This window comes from Elephas maximus, chromosome 9, assembly GCF_024166365.1.
Source record: "Elephas maximus indicus isolate mEleMax1 chromosome 9, mEleMax1 primary haplotype, whole genome shotgun sequence".
NCBI lineage: Eukaryota > Metazoa > Chordata > Mammalia > Proboscidea > Elephantidae > Elephas > Elephas maximus.
The window spans coordinates 92,928,533-92,945,259 of NC_064827.1; the positions used below are offsets into that span (position 1 = coordinate 92,928,533).

The 16,727-nt window shown below is 39.6% G+C and overlaps 1 protein-coding gene across 6 annotated transcripts in view; it reads right to left on the reverse strand.

Annotated features, from left to right (window-relative positions):
* PRUNE2 (prune homolog 2 with BCH domain) overlaps positions 1-16,727 on the reverse strand; it is a 314,222-nt gene that overhangs the window by 17,896 nt on the left and 279,599 nt on the right. For 5 of the 6 annotated variants that reach the window (XM_049895199.1, XM_049895201.1, XM_049895197.1 and 2 more), the window contains exons 12-15: positions 12,223-12,396; positions 5,449-5,551; positions 4,685-4,816; positions 3,458-3,544 (exon numbers count right to left, since the gene is read on the reverse strand). In XM_049895199.1, the coding sequence (XP_049751156.1) occupies positions 3,458-3,544; positions 4,685-4,816; positions 5,449-5,551; positions 12,223-12,396 (496 nt within the window). The other variant, XM_049895202.1, reaches the window with a different exon arrangement.

Genomic DNA, 16,727 nt, shown 5'->3' on the forward strand with positions numbered 1-16,727 from the left:
TACATCTACCTTTAACGTTTTAGTTTCAGTTTTGGCCCTGGGCCACTGGCTCGGACTTGTGAACAAACCAGCAGCCTTCTTAACACAGTCACTTCTCGCCCTCTTGATAAGCCTTGAGTGAACACACACTACCAATGACATGCTACATTAACCTCTTCCTTCCTCTGGAGTTTTTGAGCTAAATTGAGGTTTTGATAAAAGACAGAGTGGCTGGAATGAGGAAGAGGAAGAGGTCATGCAAGGGGGAAACCTCCGTCTCCAGTGTTATGATTACCAGAACTTAGAGTTGTGTAAACAGGCGGTGTTCCATCCTTCTCAGTCTGTTTGTATCTGCTGTTCCTCTATCTGGATTATCCTCCCTGATGTTTGCTGGCCCACCTACTCATCCTTCAAAAATCACCCTGATGGTAAGCTCTTGTGGAAAACCTTTCTTGACACAGATTTTCAGCCTTTGCTCTCTATATATTACCCCAAAACTCACCTTCACCTCGAGTTTTCATGCCCCAATGTACTTCGGTTGTGTCCTGTATGCAACTGTTTACATGTCTGCCTACATCTGCTGCTTGCCTGTGAGCTCCTTGGGGGCAGCAATTGAGCCAATTAATCTCTCGGTCTCCAACACCTAATCCAATGCTTGGCATAGATAAATAACTCATTGAAAAATAAATTTGCCATACACCTCTAGCACAGATTTTACTCTTTAGGAGTAATACATTTTAGTGTCTCAGGCCTAAAAGTTGATTTAAACAAAAACCAAACCCATTGCCGTCGAGTCAATTTCGACTCATAGCAACCCTATCGGGCAGGGCAGAACTCTCCCATAGGGTTTCCAAGGAGTGCCTGGTGGATTCGAACTGCTGACCTTTTGGTTAGCAGCCATAGCTCTTAACCACTACACCACCAGGGTGTCCAAAAGTTGATTACACTGATGCAAACTGATTCAAAAGAGGGCTCTTAAGGAAGGTTTTACCTGCTGAAATTGTATAATACAATGGCTAAATACCTGAAATGCTTGTTCTTTCATTAGCAGACAATTGGGTTCAGAGTCTGAATCTATCATTCATTGGTTGTGTTAATTAGACCAGTGGTCAGCGAACAGCTTGCAGTCTGATTTTTTTTTTTAATAGCCTGTGAGCTAAGAATGGTTCCTAACATTTTTTAATGTTTTTTTAAAAATTATATTTTAAAAAAAAATCAAAAAGAATAATACTTTGTGACATCTGAAAATTATATAAAATTAAATTTCAGTGTTCATAAATAAGGTTTTATTGGAACATGGCAACACCCATTTGTTTTCATATCATCTATGGCTACTTTCATGCTAAAATGGCAGAGTTGAGTAGTTGTGACTAAGACCATGTGGCTATCAAAAACTAAAATATTTACTATTTAATCCTCTGTAGAAGAAGTTTGCTGGATCCTGCTTTAGACAATTTATTTGGCCCCACTGGCCTCAGGGTTTTGATCTATATAATAGAAATAGTAAATAGCACACTCCTCAGGGGACTGTCATTAGGGTTAAATGAAATGATTCATGTAAGTACTCAATAAATTACTATATGTAATTTACCACACTATTTACTATAATTTTATAATTATTTTTGTTATCATTATTTTATCTTAAAGCTCATTTGAATAAATAGTGAATTATATTTCAATGTTCTAAAATGGAGCCCTGGTAGTGCAAACTCAGGCTGCTAACCAAAAGATCAGCAGTTTGAATCCACCACCTGCTCCTTGAAAACCCTATGGAGCAGTTCTATGGAGCAGTTCTACTCTGTCTTATAGGGTTGCTATGAGTTGGAAATGCCTTGTTGGCAACGGGTTTTGGTTTTTTGGTTATAGTAATAAAAGCTTTGGTGTTTATCACAAAAAAAATAAATTTTCTTGTATGTATAATTTAATACCTAAGAATTGAGTGATTAAACAAATATCAACAAATCAATATCAATGCTAATGTTTACTTTTCTACCCATTAAATCTTTTATAAGGAGCCCTGGTGGCGCAATGGTTAAGTGCTTGGCTGCTAACAGAAAGGTAGGCAGTTTGAACCCACCCAGCCGCTCTGTGGGAAAAGATCTGGCAATCTGTTCCCATAAAGATTATAGCCTAGAAAACATTATAGGGCAGTTCTACTCTGTCACATGAGGCCGCTATGAGTTTGAATCGATTCAGTGGCATACAACAACAACAAACCTTTTATAAGCTCGTTAGTGTGCACTGATTCCTATTCCCTTGTCAAACTATTTTGTGTTATTATTAAAATAAGTGGCTTTTTTGTATGACTTAAATATTTCTTAATATTTTTCTAAAGCAAAGTAACACTGTATGGTAAAGGACTAAACTGCCAGAGAGAAATCAGACTACATCCTCCTCCTTAATTATTAGAAGTAGACACTGGGAATCCCCAAAAAATACAAGTGAACACTGAACAAAAAAGCAGAATCTGGATGGTCCAGGAAAATCTATGCAAAGAGATATTAAGGATTTTACCCTCTAATTTTTTCTCCAGAATTAAATTATCAGAAGTTTCTTTAGGAATTTACTAATAACTTTGGAACTGGAAATTTTTGATTTATTTAGAGAGTTATCTAAGCTGTATCCTGACTTATATTTCTAAAGCATTCCAGAAAATAAAATGTAACTGTTTCAAGTCTTACTATATTATGAGGATATCTTACTTTTCATCACATCCCAAAATGTAAGGTAACACAGTACATGACAAAATACCACCCGTTGCTGTCGAGTCAATACCAACTCATGACGACGCTATAGAACAGAGCAGAACTTCCTAACTCATAGTGAACCTATAGGACAGAGTAGAACTGCTCAGCTCATAGCAACCCTATAGGACAGAGTAAAATTGTCCCACAGGGTTTCCAAGGAGCGCCAGGTGGATTCAAACTGTTGATCTTTTGGTCAGCAGCTAAGCTCTTAACATAAAATAAATACTGGATAAATATTTACCAAAATGAACTGAATCGAAACCAAGAATCCTCATAGATGATCAAAACACAGCTCTTAAAATGATCTACACTATATTTGTTCAGAAGAAATGGAACAAGTAAGACAAGGTCTGACTTCTGTTTCTGTCCTTGGTTAGTCTTTATTTCCCACTGCCATTTTACTCTCCCTTTTCCGTTCTCTACAAAATAGCACATCACTTTACACTTACTGCCTACTCCTCCTCCTGATGGGTAATAGAAACCCTACCACTTCATCCCCATGTTTATAGCAGATAATTTTAGAGGTCTTCTGTAATGATCAGATGGGAAAATATTCTTTACAAAACAATTTTCATTCTTAATTAGGGACTCCTGATGGATAAACCAAAATATCTTTCCAGGAAGGAAGAAAACGAAATATATTTTCCTTACAACTCTTTATGACATCCTTGTTTATGGGACAATGAATACATATTTTAAAAAACTACTAGCCATACTCTTACTAAGTGTACCTTATAAAAGGCCGTGTCACTGCAAGGATTGTTCTGATGAACCAAGAAGGATGAACAATGATGAAGGATTTCAGATTCTTCCGTAGCCTATTTTAAAAAAGAAAAAAAAATTACTCAACCTTTTTCACTGGGAATGAAAACAGAAACTGTATCACCAAATAAAAATACATGTAATTTCAGGGCGTTCTAGGCACCTTACTATTATATGGTAGGAAAGTATAGAATGGCCATGATTAACTAAAAGAATGTTTTTTGAGACATAACTCAATATTTGTATAATTCAAACATAATTTTCCAATAGGAATAAATGTAAAGTAGAATAGTTGTATTCTTGGAGTGCATCTATCTATAATCATCGTGACATTTTGATTTAATAATGCTTTTAATATTTGTCAGCATTATGTCTACTCTTTTGGAGAGCATACACTCTTAACAGCAGCTTAGACAAGTTACTTGATCTCACTGAGCCTTATTTCTTCTTCTATATACTGGAAATAGTAACAGTGTATATGGTAGTTTTTTGGGCTTAATATGACCATTTTAATGTTATTGGTTTTCAGGCACACTTCTCAGCATACGCAATGCTACTTTATGAATGTTTAGATTATAAAATGGATCCTTTAATTAGTATAACAGTCAGGGTACCCGTGTGTTGTTATGCAAGGAGCCGTAAGGGATGCCACGTATATCACAGACATCAAATATATGCATGTTGACTATGACAATTTCCCTGCAGATGGCAATAAAATGTTTTGTTCTAATAAAATCTGTTTGGATTCCAGTTCAAAGGAAGGTGCTCTATGGACTAGGAGTTAACTTTAACTTGAATTAACAGTGAATGCTGAAATAACAGCATAATTGTTATCCAAATCACAATCGTTCCAACGCACGTCAACAGCGGCAGGATCACAGGATACCAGCAAGGAATCATGGTATTTTCGTTAACCAGCTCAAAGTACACCTCCATGAGGAAATAGCACATGCACAGTTTAAAGCCTTTGTTAGGTTTGAGAGCACAACATTTTAAAAAATCTTGCAAGGATTTGCTTTATTTCAAATTTGGGGCACCAAGTGGTATGTATATTGATATTTTTCTAAGTTATTATTTCCAAGATGTATAATTCAAATGTTCACAGAATGTGACTGCACCTTTAGCAGATTAAAAGGGATGAAATGTGGGGGCTACTGAGGAAGTCAAAATACTGATTCAATAATGCGTTCACATACCGTCTGTCAATCATCTGGTAGCATTTCTTCATCCACCCTAGCCCTGGCATCTTCCGTCTTGGGGTTGCACCATTCAAATATACAATCATATAGTCTTCAGCTACCATCAGCTCCAAAGTACTTATTACATACCTGATCACAGGAAGGAAGAGGAATGTTTTCAGTTCCCACATAAAATACTCCATTCTATTTACACCATAATTATATAACATTTAAATTACAGGGTGTATGACATTAATAGCTGTGCATTTTACCTCTTCACCTTGAGAAGAAGAATGCAATTACCTACTAAGATCATTTCTCTGAGAGTGAGTATTGCTCATCTATTCTTACGGTTATCTTTTTTTTCCAAGTACGTTAGTAAAATGTTTGGGTCTGAAACCTGACTTTCAAAAAATGTCAACAATGTTATCAAATACTAAGAGCAACTAAGATTAAATAAGGGCAGATGAAAACAAAGTCAGATTATTGTCAGTTGACTAAGAACATGTTATCGGGGAACAAAAATAATACTTCACCCAAAAGAAACATAACAAGATTTAAAAACGCAGGCCCAAATGCGTTCATTTTATTTTCAATCCATTCTACTGACAAAAGAGCTATTTGAAAGGTTTTAGTCTCTTGAGCCATGTTTTTCTCGACAGATTTCACTGGCTTTTTTAAAGCAAAGCCTTAGAATATTCTCCTTTAATTAAAGGTGCTCTATCTGCCATTCTATGCCCACAGACATTAATTCAAAGCACTTTGTCATAAGTATCACTCACAGGAAAAGATTTTCCATGACATAGTGGTAATCCGCCCGACTGCTGTCTGGCAGAAAACAGGCGGCAAACACAATGATGGCATTTAGACCGTCCCCATAGTATCCTGGGGAGCAAACAAAAAGACATTTGTAACCAATTGAAAGCTTTTAACAAGAAGGTATTTAACCTAAAGGATCAATTGGGAAGTGTTGGCAAGTGTGTGTATGTTGGTAGAATAAGTAAGTATATCTCTAAATAAGCATTATGTAGTCTTAACTATAGACTGTCTTCCTCTACGTATATGCATGTATAATTATATTTCAGTGGATAACATATGTCATATAGTCTTAAATACAGGTAGTCCCCATCTTATGACGGGGTTCCACTCCGACGTCTCTGTCCTAAATTGGTTCTGATTTAAGTTGAACACCTCATTTTTTTTTTTTTTTTTTTTTGGCTTTCATTATCAGTATCTTTATAAATCCAGTATTTATTTGTCTTTGGGGGTCGGAAACATTACACAGAAATTTATAGATATATTTTAATACATACATACATAAAAAAATACACAAATCATAAAAAAAAAGGACAGTCACTTACGTACGGTTCGTCGTAACCCAAATATGCCGTTAAGTCAGGGACTACCTGTACATGGTTTGAATATATTTGCATACACATACATGCATGAATTTATATTATGGATGATTATATGTGTTATGCAGAGTTGTGAATGGGCTGTACAAATACTCAGTGTATCAAAGGATAAGAGGGCAACACTTTTTGACTTAGGGGTTTCTAATTTATAAGATACTAATAGTGGTGAACATACATAATTTTTAAAAAAAGTTTATATAATCCTTTTAATGGTGAAGAGGTTTTCTTTCATCTCCTTTAACTCGTTTTAATTTTAAACTCAGTTAATTTGAGGGGAAAATTTAGTCACTGAACTAACTATACTATCGTATCAGATGCACACACCCCAGTGACCAGATACTAGTGAGCAGATGAGTAAAACAACTTTATTTTGATTTCAACATCACTGGTGCACTTGCATGTGGTACCTCTGGGATCCCTGGACTCAACGGGCAGGGTGGGGCTACACGAAAAGTTCTAACCAGGCCCAGAACAACCGAACACAAAAGTCAGAGCCTAGTCTCTTCAAAAAAGGGGCTAACTCAAGAAGACCGTAGCTAAAGTCCATCTCTTTTTGAGTTTTATGAAAATTTGTGCTTTTGGGGGAATACTTGAGAATTACTTGCTAGTAACATGGGGTAGTGGGTACTGTTTGCAGGTGGTAATGAGAAAACAGGAGGGGAAGACGTAGGCAAGTGTGGCCACTGAAACTCTTAAGGGCCAAGGAAAATGTAGCTACATCTCAGGACATCTTACCCACTTATGAAAGCTCTGAAATAACCATGGCTTTGCCCCATTTTTCAAGGAAGCTCTGTGCTCCCTTAGAGCTCATCTTTGAAATTCACGGCAGGTGTTGGTCAAAACCTACAGAAGGAGCCCTGGTGGCACAGTTGGTTGAGTGGTTGGCTGCTAACCAAAAGGTCAGCAGTTTTTAAGTGTCTTCCACGCTTAAAAAATAGAAACGATGCAGCACTGTATTTTCATTTTTTTTTTAATATCCCCTTTTAAACACCTGTGATTTCTGTCATATAACACAGTTCTGGACTTCAGAATCCTTAAATAGAGGTTTCCTTAAAGCTCTGAATAGGAACATAGGACCTCAAGGCTGACCCAGCCCCCCAGAACTCACGCTGGTTAATGATTTTTTTTTTTTTTTTCTGAACTCTAAATAGACTTCCTGGTGATTACACATGGCAGTAAAATACTGGCTGGATATAGATCTGGATGAGCTTAACTCTTGAAAAGCAGTTTAATAAGATGTTCTAAACAAAGAGAGCATGACTTTACTGCAAAAAAAGGCGTGGGAAGACAGTGATACCAACCAAAAATATATCAAATTATGGGTTTGTGTGTATTACTAATTTGAGGTTGTTGTACACAGTGTTTATACTACATAGTTCAGAAGATGTTTCCTATGTAAATATACACCTGATGCAACACAGGCTTGTGAAACAGGGCTGCAGGAGCTTCCCTGTAGAATTTTTGCTTTAGTTTCCATCTTTTCCAACATGTAGGTATTTGTTGGAGCCCTGGTGGCTCAGGGGTTAAGAGCTTGGCTGCTAACCAAAAGGTCGGCAGCTTGAATCCACCAGCTGCTCCTTAGAAATCCTACGGGGTAGTTCTACTTTGTTCTGTAGGCTTGCCATGAGTCGGAATCGACTCAATGGCAACAGGTTTGGTTTTTTTCTTGGCTAAGTATTTATCAGCTTCTATTTTAGAATGCCATGTGAAGGAAAATGGCAGGGGAAGTGCACTTTAATAGAAGAAATGCTTGCTCCATCAAACAACTGTATTTAAGAAGACACACATCCAAACAGAAATCCATAAAAGAGGTGGCGGCTTAGCTAAACTAATCCCCGAACCACAAAGACATGTGATTCAGACTCGGCACAATGAAAAAGACCCAGTTCATTAAAAGAGATAACAGACATGATGAATCCAACTTAAAAACAAGTAAGAAGTATCCTTTCAAGAGCATCTTTCTCAATTTGCTGTCTGGCTCCCAGGTGTCAGAATAATTTCAAGATCATGACTGATTGGTTACTTGGACTTCTTTTCTTATTTTTGGAGAATTCCTAAGACATTAAAAAAAAACGAAAGACTGAAGTTTATGGACACTGCTTTAGCAGTCATCTTAAATGGCAGTTTAGCTCTCTGTGTCATTGCTGTCTGTCCTTCTGACATTGTAGGGTTCTTGTTCACTCCATTTCTAGGTAATAAATGTCTTTACATAAAAATTACTGAAATATACACATGAAGATGGCTTTTTGTACTTGTGGGTAGAGCAGCTATAGGAAGAAAAGAAGGGGCAAAAGAGAGAAGAAAACAGAAGGAGATAATGTAAGAAAGGAAATAGAAGAAAAAATATTTCCACATAGAGTTTTCCTCCCAAATCAAGAGTTGGTACCATCATTGTCAGGCTTGGACGGTATGTTAGATAGACATTGCTGGCAAAGCGCAATACCCAGAATGAATAGGACCCTTTGCTTTTTGTCCCTCCCAGATGCCTTCATGGGGGTCGGCTAAATCCTCAATTTCTGTTGTTACTCAAGTGAAGCTGCCTCTTGGCAGCAGCATAATTCATTATAGGTTTGGTTTTTTAAAAAAGCTATCTTATTAAACTCTAGTCTCAGTACCAAAAAAACCAAACCAAATTTGTTGCCATCAAGTTGATTCCAACTCATATTGACCCTCTGGGACAGAGTAGAACTGCCCCATAAGGTTTCCAAGGAGCGCCTCGTGGATTCGCACTGCTGACCTTTTGGTTAGCAGCTGTAGCACTTAACCACTATGCCACCAGAGTTTCCAGTCTCAATAAACAGGAGGTGAATTCGGGAGTGTGTGCTGAGGTGCTGAGGTGTTGTACTGTACAGAACGTCATCCTACCTGGGTGCTTCCTGATACCCTCTGAAGCAATGACGGCAAACCTTACCTGAGGTAGGACAGGGAGACATGAAAGGGGTGTAACACAAGTTTGCTGGCCAGCAAATGGAATGGAGAGAGAAGGAAAGATGTCACAGTCGCAACAAAAACATACACACACACACACCAGGGAGCAACTCTTCTCCTCATTCTTTCCAGGATCATTTTTCCAGCAACACTGTAGAGAAGATTACCTGAATCTCCTAGAACAAAATAAGCAAAAAGAAAACAAGAAAAGAAACTCCTTATTACAATACTTTGGCGTGATTGCCCTTGATTATTTAAATGTGTTGCCTGCTTCAAGTTCAAAAAAGCCAGTTTTGGTGTCAAAGTGACCCCCCCCATTGGCTGATCAAAGCCACGCCCACCTCTCCTTGCTTTTTTATTTAAGCAAGTGGCAGGGATATTGCTCTGGGACTCATAAACCAGTTGTCAGTGAGTCATTCTGACTCATGGCGATCCCATGTGTGTCACAGTAGACCTTTGCTCCAAAAGGTTTTCAATGCCTGATTTTTGGAAGTAGATCACCAGGCCTTTCTTACGAGGTGCCTCTGGGAGGACTTGAACCGCCAACCTGTCAGTTAGCAGCCAACTCATACCAAGGTCACTGAAGACACAGACTGAATTATTTGTTCCAATACTGCTGTCCTATACCAATAATCCCATCTGGTGTGGACACTTATCAGGGTCTGGCTTCACTGCTAGTCTTCACAGCTCTTTTAACCACACCCATCTTGCAGTTGTACTGTATAGAACACTATATGGCTGACACTTTCCTTGTGCCCTGAAGGGGAAAACTTCTTCACAGCAAAACGCAAGGTGCCAAAATGAGGTCCGTGTTCACTATGGATTGCTGCTTTTTAAATGCTCCTCAGAAGCCAGGATGACAAACTCAAGTGGTTGGCAACTAAGGGGTATCGCTTTGGCATCATTAAGGTCTAAGAGAGTGGTGTTAGCTATAAAAAAGGAAGGCACAGCTGTGGCAAATTCAGAAGGAACATCTGAATTATCTTTACCTACAGAGCACAAAAGCTGCTCAGGTTGTAGGAAAAGGTGGCATCTTGTTAATGTCCAGGGTGGGTGGAGCCAGAGGCACGCTCATGCGGACCAGCGCCTGGAGCAGGCTGAGGTGGAGCTGGGAAGAGGAAAGGGGGATTTCTCTTCAAAACAAAACGGGCAGTCACACAGACAAAAACTGAGTTCACGACACAGAATGGACAGGAGCAAATGCCAAGGCGAGGAGGTGGCAGGGATGCAGAGCACAGCAAACCAGGTTAGCCCTGAGGTCTGAGGTAAATCTCCACAAAGGACAGGCAGAGGCGGTGGGTTTTTGTGACCCTAGTGTGCTGATGATTATTCTCTCCTGATTCAGGCAACAGGCCGAAAGTTTCAACATCCACCCAACCCACGTAATTTCACTGAGGTTGAAAGTTAGAAGTAGGTGAGTCTACTGAAGAAATAAGAAACAGCCTGACCCAGAGTTAGCAGCAAAACAGCCTACCTTCTTCACAACCAGGCGGCTCTTCATTTAAGAACTGAGGTGTGAAAATGTTTATAGGGATTACCACTGGAAGACTCTGATTTACTTTGACACATATTTGTAGATGTTTTGGACTTTTATAGATTGAGCACAGTGGGCTTTCACAATCTTTTTTCTGTTTGTTTGTTTTTGTTTTTAAAAGCTATTTCCAAAAAGCAAACAAACCAAAAATACCTGATGGGTGGGGGCAAACAAGTATGAGCTTTCTGGGGAGATTTGGATAACACTCAGGCTATGGTTTCATCCAAAAGGGCTGGCTCTATGGCCGGTTGTCTGTCAGTTTAAAATGGCTCCTTACTTCCAGTAAACTTAGCCTTCATTCCAAAGGGCTCTGGGAAAGGCTTCCCTAAGAGGAAAGGCCCACAGCAGCTATTGCTGGGCAACGTTACCATTCCTGGTCAAACAGAACCAGTTACTGTTGAGTCGATTTCGACTCATGGCAACTTCATGTGTCAGAGTAGAACCGTGCTCTCTAGGGTTTTCAACGGTTGATTATTTGCAAGCAGATCGCCAGGCCTTTTTTCCGAGGTTCCTCTGGGTGGACTCAAACTTCTAACCTTTAGCAATCAAGTGTGTTAACTACTTGTACCACCCAGGGACACCGGTCAAATAGTGAGGCAATAAAAAAAGGTGATGGTCAGGGGCACCCATTGGCGTTTTCCTTCGCTGTCATGCTTGGGTACCCTGGGTGGTCCTACTACTTACATTGAGGTAGTAACACATAGGACGGGAGGGTGGAAATTCTGCTGGTGGAGGGAGGATTGAGTGAAATAACAAAATGTTCTCTGCTCGTTAGAAAACAGGAGCTACGAGTTTAATGCAGTAGCAAGATGCTTATTTCCCTGTCCTAGTTAAGGAAGAGGGCATCTAGGGAACAACGATTGCCTTGTCAGCTTACAGGCTTTCTAGAGCAGCCGGGTGGTGAGGGTGGTGCTTCAAGACTGCAGGAAAGGAAGGCACGCAGCAGAAAATCAAGACGCCGTTTATAATTTTCTCAAGTTGACAATGTTAAATGTGTTGCTTGCGCTCATCTGACTTGTGAACCTCAAATTAATCACGGCTACATATGCTCCAGGGCCTCAAGAAAGCACTGGAAATACAAAATACAACTTTTCTCTCTCCTTTGTCCCTCGCTAAACAGGTAGCGGCTTTAACTGGGGCTGGCTGTTGTCAGGCATAGATTTAAAGAAGTTTATAGAAAAGCAAACTTTAATATGGGGGAAAAAAAAAAAGTACCAGGCTGAGGCTAGAAAAGATTTCCTAAAGCTTCTGAAGAGGATTCAAAAGACTGTTTTATAATTACAAGCACTTCTGGTATAATGGTCTGTCTATAAGCCACAGTGTCCCATACTGTAGAAATACTTAGTTAAACCCTGTTACCAGCTGCTACGAATTCCAAATAGCCATTATTAAATTAGACAACTCTGGCTTTCAGGAAATTCACTTAGAAAATGATAACATCTGATATGTGGTGTGAAAAGCAGTTTTTACACTGGAAAGTTATTTTTACAAAGCAGGCTTTCGCATGCCTAACGAATCGAGTATGAAGTAATATACTTAGCCCTACAGTTCCCATGAACATTACTGTTCACGAATAGTGATGTTGTGATGTCATGCGACAAAGGACCTTTGTTTTCTAAAAAAAACTAATACAGCTGTCCCATTTCCCCCTTCCCAGGATTTGCGTAAAGCTTGACTACCTCCATGAGAAATGACTCTCCTGTAGGGCTCGATGACCTTCATGTCAATCCGCTGCTCTTGTTCTCCGATCACCACTGTCCTCCACAACCTGTTGTCTTCCCGCTCCTCTTCTGCTGTATATTCTGGAATAGACTCTGACTCTTGACCAGAATCTCTGTTGGCTATGGGATCCTCTGGAAATGAAACACAGAGCAGGGCTGAAGGAGCAAGACCCCCACAGTTGAGGCAGTTAAATAACTAGACAACCTCAGAGAGCTCTCACTGTTGGAGAGCCCTTATATAGCTAACATTGTCCTGACCACATAGAAGACACTCAGTGAAATCTTACTTATTGACTGACTGAAACGATTAAAAAAGGTCAAGCAGAGGGTGAGGGCAGGTGCGGGGCTAGAACTAGCTTGTGCTGTCTGCCCCATGGGGTACAGGGTGGTACCAACTCATCCTTGATGACACAGGTCAAAGATTGCAGGTCTTTCAGATGAGGTGAAGGGCTATCAATCAGGCTCATATAATCCTGGTTTCCTTTGACCATATTTCCTGTCCTATCCCGAGTGTTCAGAGACTTTGGGAGGCCCTCAGCTTGGTGTTTTGAGGATGCTGCCAGTCTAGACCCCTAAGACGCTCACAACAAATTGAATCCACTTCCCTATTGGGAGCACATCTGGACTTAAATTTGCTTTGGTTTCTGTTTCAAAAAATGCTACAGAAAGCTTCTGCAGTACGTGAGAATCAAACAACTTTATTGGCCGGAAGTATTCCAAGGCCAAAATTCATAAGACTTTTAAATCTGTGGGTACATAAGGTAATAAAAAAACCCACTGAACATTCTTTGGGAAAAAATTTACTACTCACTCTTGTACATCCAACAAAAATATCTAAGATTTTTAAAAACAATAACTAGCAATTGTTTCTGTTTCTACTAATAGAATTTAATAACAGTAATTCTTTTTATAGTTAAGTAATTTGAAGAAAAAGGTTATAACCTTTACAGTAACACTGTGATATATTACCATTCTTGTGTTTCCACTCACGGAAAAGGACTTTTGAATTGACACTGTTCGTTAGTTTTCTGTATTCCTCTGGTAACACTTTTGATAACAAAAACCAGTTGCGGTTTCGTAGACTCCAACTCATAGTGATCCCACGTGCGTCAGAGTAGAACTGTGCTCCACGGGGTTTTCAGCGGCTGAGTGTTCATAGACACATTGGCAAGACTTTCTTCCGGGGCACCTCTGGAGTGCACTTGAACCTCCTGTTGGTTAGCAGCTGAGCTCATTAGTGCATTAACTATTTGCTCCCCCTAGGGACCTTGATAATGACAATGGCAACAATCTATTAACTATTCTCCATGTGTCAGTACAGTAGTAGGTATTATAATGGATATTACATAAATGCAAACACTGCCTCTGAAAAGTTAAGTAGCTTGCTTCAAGTTAACAGAGTTAGCAAGAGAAGATAGTCAAAACCCTTACTTTTTCTACTTTTCTGAGATACCTCTTTTGTCACATTTTACCTTGCATATGTGGCTGCCTCATTCTCACTTACTTTACTACGGGACTGTGAGCTCCTTGAGCTAAGACACTGCCTAAATCAAACGCACCTCCACCTCCCTACTCTGCATTTAGGTCAGAAACCTGCACAGGCACCCAATAAAAATTAGGAGGGTGAGTGCTTAAGTAAAGAAATGCTTGCACCAGTTCCCAGCAATATAAGTGATCTGTAAGGAAGCCACAACAAAGCTAGTATGTCCTGGAAGATTCTACACTTGTGCATTCGAAAGTGTCCAATTACCCATGACTTAGAAAAGCAAAATGAGGCCAACCAAGTTGGGAAGCAGACCTAGCCATTTTTGCCAGCACCAACAGCGACCACCACCTACAGAGCCTTGCCTCACTCCAGCTTCTACTGCGTCCCCATCTGCGCTCAGAAGCCTGCTAAGAACAGAGGACAGCAACCTCTGGCTTCAGATCAAGCGCTGTACCACTTGTACAAATCCAACCATTTGCACTGGACTTTTCCTTCCTGCTTCTCCCTTCACATCGGTTAGGGTCCTTGGATGCTAATCTTAGCTCTCTCCCCAGTCCCCTGTTTCCCATCTGGTCTCTCCTCCCTCAGAACTCTGTGTTCTGATGTGAGTTTGTCTTCTGTGCTCCTGTACATACATGCCTTTCCTGCAATGAACTCACAATTCACCGTCCCCTCTTCACCATGTTTGAGACTTTTTGGCCTGCTCTAGCTTGATCCTTGTGGTCTGTGTGGGGTGAGGGCAGGGTTGTTTTGTTTTGCTTTCTGCATGCTTTTATTGAGCGGCCACCTTAAAAAATTTTTTCGTATACCATATTCTTTTTTCTGGTTACAAAACACACTAGTAAAAATGTAAGCAGTACAGAAATTCTTAAAGGAAACAGTTGAAATCCCCAATGCTACTCTACCCTGTTTGAGGTGTACTCTTCACACGCTCACATATACTCACACACACATACTTTTTCCAAGTTATTCCATAATTCTATATGTTTTATAACTGGCTGTACCTAATAATACAGCGTAGGCTGCTTTTCACCTCAGAAAATACAAATCCTGCTTATTTTTAAAAATAGCCTTGGGGTAGTCCATTTTACTGATGTCTTTTTAGTTTAACAACCCCATCAAAACAAAAAAACCAAACCCAGGGCCATCGAGTCGATTCCGACTCAAAGCGACCCTATAGGACAGGGTAGAACTGCCCCATAGAGTTTCCAAGGAGCACCTGGTGGATTCGAACTGCCGAGCCTTTAGTTAACAGCCGTAGCACTTAACCAGGGTTTCCAACAACCCCATAGTGATCAAAATTTAGTTTTATTCCATTGTGTTGTTGTAGTTGTTGCTTATAAAGAATATGCCTTAGTAGGTACTGCTGTATGGGTATTTTAGCTCATTTATACACGTACTGCCTGCCAACAGGTAACCTGCAGCAATGGAGGGCTGCATCAGAGGGTATAAGCCTCTAAAGCTGTTACGGACATTTTTGTCCTTGACCATGTCACACCACAATGTATGAGAGTGCCTGCCTCCTTGCACGTGGTGTGACAAACCCACTGGAAGTTAGCAAAGGTTTTAACCCCTGGCAATTCAAGGAGCAATCTGTCTCACTGTTATTTTAATTTGAATTTCTTTAATTATTAATAAAGGTAAGAATTTTAAAATGTTTATTTGCTATTTCTATTTCTCCTACTGATGGGGAGGTACCTGGCAAATCCTTTGTCTACTGTGGTTCTTGTTGATTCATTCATGTTCTTTAAATAGAATTTTGTCATGTGTTACAATTATTTTCCTGGCTTGTGCTTAGCTTTTAAATTTATGATTTTTTTTTTTTTGCCAAATAAGAAAATAATATTTGTAACTTGATTTTTTCCCTTATGATTTTTTATTATCTTATTAGAGTAAAAAAGGACATCTCCACTTTAGAGCTATAAATATATATATATACATACACACACACACTGAGCATTTTCTTACAGTTTCTTTTAAAAAACAGGATTATTACTCATTTTGCTATAAAAGTTTGGGGTGGAACCTTTTTATAAAGTGTTACTCCTAGTGTCCCAGAGACTTGAAGCTGGCAAGTTGCAAAAACTACGTCTCCTCCCTCATCTCTTCTGACTTAAGTGAAAAAAAAAAAAAAGAAGTTATTTAATAGCAAGGGTGCAGTAAGTTCTCTGAAGGCGTTCATTTCTAGAAGCCAACAATACAAACTAATAACAGGTAGTGACAGCTTTATTTACTCCCTTGAGTTAGCAATACCTTCTGCTGTAGCTATAGTATTACTGTCCTTCCCCCCAGCTACCGTTTGCTGGCTATTTTCAAAAATTTAAAGTCTCATTTAACTCTCTATCCCCAGGCCCTCCAAATGTAATCTTGGGTCTCATGCCCTCTTCACGAAGAAATGCTTGATTCCCTTTGTCTCTGTTTCTCAGTGACAAGCTTTTTCTCCCCGGCAACTGATGAAGTCAATTACGCCCCGGGTACACAGGGGGAAAGTCAGCTGGGACGTTTATTTCCTTTCGTCTTTTGAGTACACAAGTTCTTCAGTGTTCTACGCCACACAGACCACAATGGGGGAGGCCACTGTTGGTATTCATTATAGACTAGCTAGCGATGATGTCAGCTGTGGCCTTCTAGAAGGGACATACGTTTGTGAAAGGTGGCTAGCTTTCCATATTGTGATCTTGCACTTCCAATGGGAATATTCTTGGAAGACTTTATGCTTGAGGTTTCCGTTGTTACAGGAAGGACATCGTGCATACAGTTCAGAAGTCTTTAAAAATTCTTTTGGTGACAAAGGGCAGGCTGGCAGTTAATTTGAGTGTAAAATCTCAGCATACAAAAATACAAAGATAAATCATCCTTTCAGACAACACCATTCTGGCATAAGGTGCTTGTGGGTAAAACAAAATACACTCTTAACACTCAGCAAGTTTATATGCAGAGTTAAAACATGGAATTGATTTCATAAGCTGGTTGCCTG